The 11686-nt window shown below is 39.4% G+C and overlaps 2 protein-coding genes across 2 annotated transcripts; both read right to left on the reverse strand.

Annotated features, from left to right (window-relative positions):
* Positions 1-3468: 3468 nt before the first annotated feature.
* On the reverse strand, positions 3469-4795 carry LOC116187503. Its single transcript, XM_031516246.1, has 2 exons — positions 4303-4795; positions 3469-3838 (listed from the first exon to the last, which is right to left on the reverse strand). The coding sequence occupies exons 1-2, from the start codon at positions 4614-4616 to the stop codon at positions 3712-3714; spliced, it is 441 nt and encodes a 146-aa protein (XP_031372106.1). The 5' UTR covers positions 4617-4795; the 3' UTR covers positions 3469-3711.
* A 5924-nt stretch (positions 4796-10719) lies between these two features.
* On the reverse strand, positions 10720-11440 carry LOC116189044 (major pollen allergen Ole e 6-like). Its single transcript, XM_031518538.1, has 2 exons — positions 11146-11440; positions 10720-11045 (listed from the first exon to the last, which is right to left on the reverse strand). Exons 1-2 carry the CDS (start codon positions 11345-11347, stop codon positions 11020-11022), a joined length of 228 nt encoding a protein of 75 aa, XP_031374398.1. The 5' UTR covers positions 11348-11440; the 3' UTR covers positions 10720-11019.
* Between the last annotated feature and the right edge of the window lie 246 nt (positions 11441-11686).

Raw genomic sequence — 11686 nt, forward strand, 5'->3', positions numbered from 1 at the left:
AGAGATTATTCGGTGATTCTACCTCGTCACGTGACGTGATGAATCACCAATTAAATTACAGTAAGTTTAATAATAATTACTAATCACTCGATTAATTGTGATAAATTTCCTTAATTGAAATAATTTTATTGATTTTTCCTCACCATATATGATCAGTTGAAATTTTCTCGTTAGAAGAGGAGTTGTTCTTGTTGTCTCTATAGATATATATTCCTTCGATAAATGGACGAGTCCTTTACTTGTCAAAAAGGCATCAGCATCAGTTCTAAGGGAGACAGAGAGAACTGATGAAGGTTTGGCACCACACTCAAAATGAGGAGAAAATCTTAAATATTTACATCTCACATTAACGCAGTTCTTTTTAAAAAAAACAAACTAATAAGATTTTTCAATAAAAATTAATTATGACATTTATTAGAGTCAGAAACACCTAATTCCCCCATTCCATGTAATATAATCATTATTACCCATTCACCAGCTAATTAAAGGTTTTGAGCTCGTGCGCCGACTACAATGAAATATGAATCTTAATAACTAATAAAATGACACAAGTAGTCCTACCACTAGAATCGAACATGGACTCTCTCGATTATCAGGGGAAGGCATATGTGCCATTATACTACACTGTTTTTATTTTTTTTTTTTTTTTTTTCTAGGTGAGGTCCAAGGTAAGTACAAGAGGGATCTGCAATACCAATTTAGGGCTGTTTAGCGCAAACTCATCGTCATTCAACTCAATTCAAATCCCAGCTAAAGACTAAAGTATCAATATTGATCTCGTTAACGAGATGCAACGTCGTCCGCCCTCTTGCAAGAAACAAAGTTTCGATGTTTATTCCTAGAGTGATGCTGAGGATTTAGTAAATAGTAGCCAATCAAACTTTCTTAATCTCACCTCAAATTGCAGGATCCTAGGACATCGTTTTGAGCAATTTAATTTCTTTAATTGGTTAGGAATCGTCTTCCGGCCAATAACTCTAAGGCTACGTTTGGTCACTAGATTTAGGATGGAGATTGAGATGTGATGAGAGGATATTTTAAATCCTATAAGTTTACATTATCCTAATCAAGTTTTCATGGTTTGGGGTTGGGATAAAAGAGAGAAATGACCTTATCCTATAATTTAATAATTTTGATTTTTAAAATAAAAAATTTCAAAATTTAAAAAAAATTCAATTCGATACCTAGGATAGTCTCTCTCTTTTCACTCTTAGAGAGAGAAAGAGGAAAGATCGAAGCTGCAGTGGCATGACTCCGGCCACCATAACCCCATCAAGGTCACTGGTCACTCGAGTAGTCACTAGTAATCTTAATCGGGCTATGGTGGCCAGAATTGGGCCACCGCAACCTTGATCTTTCCTCTTTCTCTCTCTTTGAGTGAAAGAGAGAGAGAGATGATCTCGGGCAATGGGGCCCCGACGCCGGCCACTACTGCCACATGTAAGATCATCGGTGACTCTTGGTGCCGTCGGTGACCTTGCTGGGGCACTGGTGGCCGGCGTCAAGGGCCCACCATGGCTGTTTTTGTTTTTTGGGGCGCTGAAGCTCAATGGCAGATTTTGAAAATTCAAAGCAATTATGGGGGCATTTTTATCTTCGCCTAAAAATATTCCCAATCTGCATTTATTCTACTCCATCGAGATAATTTCCTCAACAAATTATTCTACCTTATACCAAACCCGTTTCCAATCCCAGTGTGTCCAAACATATGATGGGGATTTTTAAAATCCCAACCCAGATGATATCCCAACCACCAAATATGTCCTAATTTTTCCTTGCTCATAATATCGGATTTACATCTAAGGTAGATTGAGATGCTCTAGCCACTTGTCGCATCTTGTACTGTGTTTCCTTATGTTCTTTGCAATCGAAATAATCGAGAGTTGAGATCTCAAGACATACATTGCAGGGATCGAGAGTCAGGTGACGAGTAGAGTCGGACCCAGTTTTATCTCATAGATCTGGGCAAGAAAAGCAAACATTCTCATCCTTTGGCTTTGAAGACCTTGAAAGAAACTTAGTATAGATGCGTGCGTAATCGGCTCACGGAAAGGGTTTTTACTTCTTATCAACATTATAGAAACATATCACGCACCCCAAATCATATGAAGTTCCTCCAATCAGCTGGTCTTAATATGGCATGGCTTCTCTCAGAAGATGCAGACTCGTAGATAGTAATGAAAAGATCATGAACTAGCAAAGTGGATGAAGGAATTCTATCCTATTGAATATGAATGGTTTAACTTCCAACAATTTAGAATGGTATGAACATCCGGAACAAGATCTTTAGATGTATTGCAAGAACCGAAAAGGAGGACAGACATACACGGAGAGCTGCTATGAACTGGAATAGAAATTCTATAATGCGTAACAGCTCTTTCCAAATGAATTGACATCTTATTGAGATAGTTCACATAACAACTTCATCCAATGTTGAGTTTGTGCACAACAGCAGACAATATGCGTGGAATTATCAGAATAGTACTTATTTTACATATCGGTCTATCTAACCATTGTCAGAAATAAAACTAAGGACTCTGACAAAAGTTGACGCGCGATTTACTTCAATTTACCTTCAAGATTAGCCTGTACTTCCTGGACTAATTATTGGCCAAATCATAACGATAACTCAGGTGTCGCACTAGTCTCTTTAAAGTGAGAAAAAAAGGGATAGTAGGTTCAGAGACAACCGTAGGATGAACAGTTCCGTCTAAAATTGTAACTTTGAACAGTTTCAAATCAACCTGCTATCTTTTCCCTAAAATGAATCACCAACTTAATACAGTATAGTGCAGGATCTAAGGGCGGGATTACTGAACCTTCATTCTAGTGGGAAAGCATGAGACTGCATACGAGCAAACAGAGAAATGGGATGAAAACATTGTGGATCTTTTGTGATGTAACAAAATGTGTTGGTAGCGAGGAGATCGCTATACAGCTTCTAAGTAATTCTCTAACTGGCAAAATGTTTCCCTTAGACTGAACATATCGAGGAGAAACATGGGAAAAACTAAAACAGCTGTTTCTTAACTAAGGGCAGCCATAATAAACTCGTACACTAAGTTAGAGGATACAAAAGTTAAGAAGCCACCAAGTGATAATTCTTAGAACTACCCCTGATTGCTTTTCTCAGCCAATGAAAAAATTGCTGGGCAAATTGCAAATTTGACACTAAGAATGTTCGCCAGATAAGGCAAGTGAAGATGAATGAGGATACTCAATTATCATTCAAACTGCAAATGTTATCAGATCTAATGATTGTACTATTGGCAAACATCACTGGACAAAGCAGGGCATGAAAAAATAGACAGCAGTGAAGTATCTTTAAGTTATCCTTTCCTGTCTGCTGGAAGCAAAGCTAACATGCTCCTGCATAATTCACCTAAGACGGCCTTAAAGGAGAGCAAGCAAACTATACCGAAATATCCAAAAACTAGACGACATATCGAACTTTCTTGCAACTGTATCAGATTAGAGAATCATCACCAAGATATGGGATCAAGACCAAAAAATTCAAACTCTTGGTTAGGTTGTTAACTGTACGGACCAAGAGGCTATGCCAGTGATGCAAAAGTTGTCATCCTATGTAGAAGTGCATGCTTATAACAAAAACCAGAAAGCTGCACCATCGGAATCATTAGAATAGACTACCTAAAATATACTTCGGAGGAGCACATAATAGCGAGCTCACAAGTAAGAGCCTCACTGATCTTAATTCTTCTTGTTCTTGCAGCAGTCACTCCGGGTTACGCTTGATCTACCAGACGATATTCCCCGCAAGCTGTCCATGGCAATCTGTTTATCACGGCAATCAGATGTGCAGAACGCCCGCAAGTGGCTGCAATTGCATCAATCAAATGATAAAAATAATTAGCTCTGATGCACAGATGGCAAAGATGTATAGGCATACAACAGTGTACTGCAATTATGATCAGAATGATCTCTCAAAGGACACCAAAGCTCCAAACTGTTCTTTCCGACATAACTCGCTCGATTATCGGCAGCTTCCACCTTCACAGGTACAGAAGCATTTGAGGATCACCGATACATTATGCATGTTTGAAGGCATAATACGATAAATATTAGCTAGAGAAAGCCATCAGACGAGAGCTAAAAATTCCGATCACGAAGTAAATCAAGATGCTATCGATGAACGCAGATGATAAGAGGCGGACAAGAACAAGGACAGGACAACGGCATCAGCAACAAACCAGAGTACCTATCTAATCCTCCTCAAAGATTAATTCATCTCATTTCATGGAGAAAATAACAAAGAAGCAGCCAGGACAAATCGTTACTTACCCGTACATGAAAACCTCATCGTCCTCCCCGATCATCTTCTTGCAGTAGTAGCATTTCTCCAGGAAATTCCCGTTCGGCGGCTCGCACGTGAGCTCCTCCTCAACCACCGGCGGCGACGAGACAGACAGGATCCCCGGGCGAGGGCGACCGGCCTCCAATCTCGCGGCCCTTGCAGCAGCGGCAGCGGTGCTCAAGCTTCCGTAGAACGCGGCCCACCGGAGCTCCGGCGGGTCGGCGGCCGGGGAAGAGCGGCGGCTGAGCACGACGTCGGTGGAGCTCGAGGATCGCGAAATGCGGGAGCGCTTCACTGACATGGCTAGGGTTTTGAGAAAGAAATGCGTGGGTGAGAGAGTGAGAGAGAGAGAGAGAGAGAGAGAGAGAGAGAGAGAGAGAGAGAGATGAGGGTTTCGATCGGAAGTGTACGGACGACTGGGGATTGCTCGCAAGGGGAGAGAGAGCGGGGCGAGGCGAGAAGTTCGGTTAGTTGCTTCGCTGCTGCTGCTGCTGCTGCTGCTGGCGAGAATGATGCGGGGGCGGGTATTTATACGCTACTGTGGTCCCCAGCGGAGCTTCAATTTGACTAACAGAAACGCCGCCGTTTGGTGGGTCGGGTACCCTCTCTCGGTTGAAGTATTACACAATGTAAATGCGACTGTTCTTAAGCCGAAGGATTTGGCTTGATGGTTAAGTGAACGGTTGTGGAGAATTATCGAGTTCCAAATGTGGACTATAGCCTGCCTTTATCTTCTTCGGTGAGAAAGATTAGTTCAAGCGCACGCATATACGCTAATTCGAACACCGGATTGATTGTATGGGTTGAAGAGAAGTTTTTAGAAGCCATGCATGAAAGCATGTCGTCAGATCCATAATGAACATATTGAGTGAAGAGGAGCTGAATGAAGCAGAATTGGCTCTACCGATTAATGGCAAACCCTGTCATTCTCTCGAGGGGCATTGCATTTATTGGATCGAAAATATGGGCATTTGCTTTATTATTACAAGACGCATACAATGCGCGGTCTATTATAATTGTTTTTTTATTGAATTTTCTCGATAGAATGTAATTTTCTTTTTAATTTTTATAATGACTAGAAAAAAAACTCACCCAACGTCTAGAATTTTAAGATAAAAAATGAATTATACTATGTGTAAATTATATTTATTCACGTATAGTTTTATTCCTGATTTAATATTTTTATTGGATAGGACCTAAATTAATATTGGGGTATATGAAAATTTACATTGATTCAACTTCACATTAATTAAAACAATTATATTAATTCATTTTCAATCAAAAATGCAAAAAATAAAAACAAAAATGAAAAAGGGAACGTGGGGTGGGAGAAGAAAAATACACTGGAGGAGGGCGCGGACGTGTAAGAGGAAAGGGCATAAATGGGGTGGAAGTTTTTTTAATTGAAATTTACCATTTTAACCTCCAATTAATGGCTCAGATCAACTACCATTTGTGCACTATGGGTTTTTTTGGAAAACAAATGTTAGACCAAAAGACTTCCTTCTTCTTTTCTAAGTAGTATAAATTAATAATTAATGTAATTAAATAATTTTTTTTAAAAAGAATGGAGAAAAGAGAGAATGAGATGACGTGAGGAAGGAGAGAGAGAGAGACAGAGAAAAGCGAAAATAGAAAGATGGAAGCTCGAATCTGGTGGTTAAATGGTTGGTTAAAGTAACTACCGTAGTTGAGTGATTAAATTTCAAGCGTTCCATGTGAATATCACGAGTTCGAACCTCACTGAGGACGTAGAGCTCGCCAATATGAGTCCATAATATTTGATTCAGTAGGCCTTAGACTTAATTCACTAGTGTGTTGGTGAGGCTGCGGCATTCAAGTTACGCTAAGTCTTAGCGAGTTATGGTAAAATGAACATTCCGTGGCGATTAGGTTCCTTACTTATGACAGCTACAGCAGACTAATAATCCGATTTAGCCTTTTATTCAGAAAAAAAAGATGGTTAAAGGCAATATTAAAATTATTATTTTATCCTTTTAACTTCCTCTTAATTTAAGTACTTTAAATTTGTAATTACTTTCCTTTAAACAGACAATTTCGAAATAAGAAAAGTTACCCACGATAGGGGGTTTGAAAAGGATGACCATCTTGGATAGTTCAATTCAACAAAATTATAAAGCTATGTGGTGCCATTCGCCAAAAAGAAAAAAAAAAGTTGAATCAGACACCACATGACTGATAGAATAAAATAAAATGTGAGAGCACTCAACGATGATGTTATGGTACAAATTTTCTAGGCGTTTTCCTTTATTTCGTGCTAGCCACAAGTTTTGAAAAGTTTGAATTGTCTCTCAATGTTTTTGATTCACGGTATTGCGGCGAGATGGCGAACTATGAGTTCGACGATCACCAGACCACATGAACAGCGACAACTTATCGTTAAACAAGTGATTTTCGCCCCTCAAACCCATAGTGAATTTTCTTTTTATGATTAAACTATTTAAGTGAATTTTCCGTTACCAAATTGAGATAATCTCGATTTTCACTTTCATTAGGTGGCATTTGGTGCATTGCCAAATAACATTGCTAGCAATCTAGATTACCACCAACATAGATTGCTCTCAATTAAATTACCAGTAATGTGAAATTACAATGTTTAGCATATAACAATCGGATTAGCCGGTATCTATATTATCACGTTTGGTATCACAATAATATGAGTGGCAATGTAAGAAATCCATACCCAATTCGTATTATACCCTTCTTTTTAATAACTGAAATTAATTAAAAGAATTGTTTATTTCTCAACCCTTGTCTCTCTGTTCTTCACCTCCCTTGAATGCTAAGGCCGCCATTGCTTATATTCCTCCGTCTCTCTCTCTCGTTCTCGTGTTCCCCTGTCTCGATAGAATTCAAACCGAGGTGTCGTCTTCCTCTGTCTGCCTTCCTCGAACCAAAATAATGCTTCCTTTCGAAGCAATTGGGCTTCTCCAAAGTCGCTTCAGAATCGAGGCCTAGATGCTTCGACTCGAAGTCGAAGCATAAAATCGAGAGTGGAAGAAGAGAGTGGCAGCTATGACGAAAAGGAGGGTCCTGTTGCTGACGAAAATGGTGCCTGCTGTTGCCGCCCTTTCTCCGGCCATCTACGGTAGGGTTTGAAGCGAGGGTGAAGACAGAAGACATGAGGGTCGTTTTGGAATTGTCATTTTTCTCAGATTACCACTTGGTTGGTAATCTATATTATGAGATACGCTATATATTGCAAATAAGTCGATAATATCTTGAGATATACCTTGTAACATTTTGTTACTGTGACTCTCTAGATTAGGTATCTTTTGATATTTGTCTAGAATTAGTTTTTTGTTTCCTCTTATACAGTAGGGAGGACTTTTATATCTTGTAATCTCTTGAACGTTAATAGATGGAATGTTGAATACCATTCTCAATCTTGACATGGTATCAGAGCAAGGTTTTCAAGAAAACCATTGAGATCGGAAATTTGTTTGAGACAGGATGACAAGGAATGAAGACAAAGCTGCAGACACTGGGAAAGGGATGCAGACTTCAGCGATATACAAGATTGGAGCTTTGGATTCAACAGGTTTGCAAATCACTTCCTGTCTTCTTAATGGGGATACCTATCTGACATGGTCGAGAGCGATGAGAATTGCGCTCACGGCCAAAGGAAAATTGGGGTTCGTGGAAGGTAGAGTCCCAAAGCCACCAACAGAAGACCCAAATCTGGAGAGCTGGGAGATGTGCAACTCCCTCGTGTTGGCGTGGATATTCAATGGGTTAGAGAAAGAACTTCAGCTGAGTGCTGCCTACGCCATTGAAGCGAAACTCTTTGGGATGACCTCAAGGAAAGATATTCACAAGGGAATGAGATGAGGATTTATCAATTGAAGTCCGATATCAGTACATACAGGTAGGATGGGAAGACAATTCAGAAATATTACTCGGGCATCAAGAGACTGTGGGATGAACTCGAAAATCATCTCGAATCACCAGGATGTTCGTGCGTGGATGTTCTTGTCTACGTGGATGATCTCATTGTGGTCGGTAACAGCACTGCTCATTGCGCCTCTTTTAAGAAATATCTTCATTAGTGCTTCCGAATTAAGGATCTTGGCCCATTGAAGTATTTTTTGGGAATTGAGGTGACTCGTACTGATTCATGTCTCTTTTTATGCCAGAGGAAGTATGCACTTGATATTCTCACTGAATGCGGTCTGCTGGGATCTCGACCCTCTTATATTCCTATGGAACAGAATCACGGATTATCTGCCACCTTGGGTCCACGACTTGAGGATGCCAATAGATACAGACGTTTAATCGGTCAATTAATTTATCTGACTATTACAAGACCTAACCTGAGCTATTTGGTTCACGTATTAGCGCAATTCATGCAGGATCCACGTCAACATCATTGGGATGCAGCCATGAGGGTTGTACGATATTTGAAGCAGTCTGCTGGACAAGGATTTTTTATACAGCCCAACTCTCTGGATTTTGTAACTTATTGTGATTCGAATTGGGCTAGTTGCCCTATGACTAGAAATCAGTTACGGGATACTTTGTCACACTTGGAGGATCGCCAGTTTCATGGAAGACCAAGAAACAGACCACGGTTTCTCGTTCGTCTGCAGAGGCTGAATATAGAGCTATGGCTGCCATCGTTATTAGAATCGTGATTCGAATCATAGAATCTTACGATTCTACGATTTAATTTGTAACTAGCAATTCCGATTCTATGACATGAATCGGAAAGGTAGAATTGTCGATATATCGGATTCGAATCGTAGAATCATAGAATCCTACCGATTCTACGATTCTAGTTTCAACCCAAAGTTATATGCCCTCCCTCTCTCCCTCCTCATCTCTCTCATTGTGCGACAATGTTGTTCTTTGATTTTCTTATTTTATGAAAAGTTTGAAACTTGTATCTTGGCTGTAAGTGATAGGGACTTGAAAATTTTCTGCAACTGCTTCGAATTGGGTTCTAACCGATTCCTGATTGCCGTATGGTTTGAGATGATTTAGGCTGTAATTTTTTTCGACTTTTTTAAGTGCAGAGAAATATGATTCCAAAAGGGATAGGCCAAGAAGAAATTAGGGAAGAAAGCAGTTTCACCTACAGGATCTGTAATGACGGTATTATATCAAATTTCATTGGAGATTGTTATAGTGGGAGCACTCTCTTGTGAAGACTAAGCATCATTTGATTTTAATAAACGAAGTAAGAGGTAGCAAGATTTATCATTTAATGGCTCGTTTGTTTTCAGGGTTAAAATCACAAAAATTTTAACTTTAACTTTAACTCAACCCACTACATAACAAAAATACACATTTTCCAAGTCAAAAATTTTAACTTTAACTTTAACTCAACACACTACACAACATTTTGTCATTTTCCATGATAAAAAGTTGCTTTTAACTCTGAAACCAAACGTACTGTTAATGTTTACTTTAACTATTTCTGACATGGGATTTGGTGTGTATATATATATATGTTGTTTTTTTAATTACAAGTAGAATCTTACAATTCACGATTCGATTTTACGATTCACGATTCCACGACCATCGACCAATTATAAGTAGAATCGCGATTTTGACAACCTTGATGGCTGCTACTGTGAGCAAAATCATTTGGCTACGGAGTTTGTTGAGTTCTCTTGGGGTGGAAATGGATCAACCGACACGATTATTCTGTGACAATCAGGCTGCTTTACACATTGCAGCTAATCCAGTGTTTCACGAGAGGACTAAGCATATAGAGATCGACTACCACTTCATTCGTGAACACATTCAGTCTGGACTCATTGCCACTGCACACATCTCTACCAAGCTGCAGCTCGCAGATATATTCACAAAGGCATTGGGTCGAGATTGTTTTACGTTTCTTCTTGGCAAGTTAGGCATTCGACCATCTCATGCTCCAACTTGAAGAGGAGTATTATGAGATAGCTATATATTGCAAATAAGTCGATAATATCTCGAGATATACCTTGTAACATATTTTGTTACTGTGACTCTCTAGATTAGACATCTTTTGATATTTGTCTAGAATTAGTTTTTTGTTTCCTCTTATACAGTAGGAAGGACTTCTATATCTTGTAATCTCTTGAATGTTAATAGATAGAATGTTGAATACCATTCTCAATCTTGACAATCTACTTAGACACCTCTCCTCATGGAGCCTTTTTACGTTGCTAGTTTGGTGTAATATAGATTATCAAGGCAATGTGCTTTGCGGCTAATCTGACCTAACCAAACATGTTAATGTAGTGGGCCCAAGCAATTTAATTCAAGATTACTGGTAATATAAATTGCTTCATAACAAATGCTCTCTGGTAAAAGCCCCTTGATTTAAAACTAATTATATGAACGTTGATAAAAAAAAACTAATTGGTTATATTAACGTTAATCTGTACACCAACGGATTATGAGATAATTGCTTATTATGTTTATTCTTGCTTGCACATGGAACCCGATTAATATCGGTGAGATATATAGTCGAGATTCATCTTAGAGTCATCAACAATTTCAAAAGAAATATGTCAAAAAAGCTAAACTCGACACGAGGAATATACTATAAATTCAATTTTATTGCAACTTTTTTTTTTCGTGATCAAGATCACATAAACATCGAAAGAGTCTTTCGACTCTTCCGACTTTTATTACGCATCACACTGCCCTGCCCTCTTTCGGTTTGCGCTCTTCAATTCCGATGTTGAGTCCTTCTAGTTGAACCTGCTCTTCAATTTGTCTGCTCAAAAAGAAAATTACAAGGAAGATTATTGTAAGAAATAACTCATCAATGGCGTCGTCATATGATGTAGGGAAACATCGAGGCTTGTCGGACTTACCCATGAATTCCTTCTCGGAGCAGTCAGCGTCGCACCTCATCTCGCAGAAGGTGTAGCCGCGGTTGTCTGCCAAGCACTCCGAGAGGCAGTTGTCGAAGCACGACTTGAACTTCTCATCGACGGCAGCGGCCTTCTCTGCGTTGAGGGCGGCACCGAAGACGATGCAGACGAGGAACACCGCAACAAGCTTGTTGAATGCCATCTTTGGATCTTGAAAAGGGCTGGCCTTTATTTTATTTTATTTATTTATTTGGCTTGTTTGAGTGTTCAAGAACTCTTTGCAGGGGGTGATGGGGATGAGTTGTGTTGGGAGGCTATTTATATGAGTTGTTAGATCCTTAAAAATTGGGGGCTTTGGATGGTTTCCTATGCCAAGGGTTGTGCTGAAGTTACGGCCCATTGAAGGACCAAACTTGTTCAAACGTTTTTTATGGGGCAAAATTCATGGGAGGAAGAGGATGGTGTCTATGTTTAGTCGGTCGCTCGGACATTTCTTATCCCTTTTCCCCATTAAGTTTCCGATTTTCCTTTTAACCATTTT

This window comes from Punica granatum, chromosome 8, assembly GCF_007655135.1.
Source record: "Punica granatum isolate Tunisia-2019 chromosome 8, ASM765513v2, whole genome shotgun sequence".
Lineage (NCBI taxonomy): Eukaryota > Viridiplantae > Streptophyta > Magnoliopsida > Myrtales > Lythraceae > Punica > Punica granatum.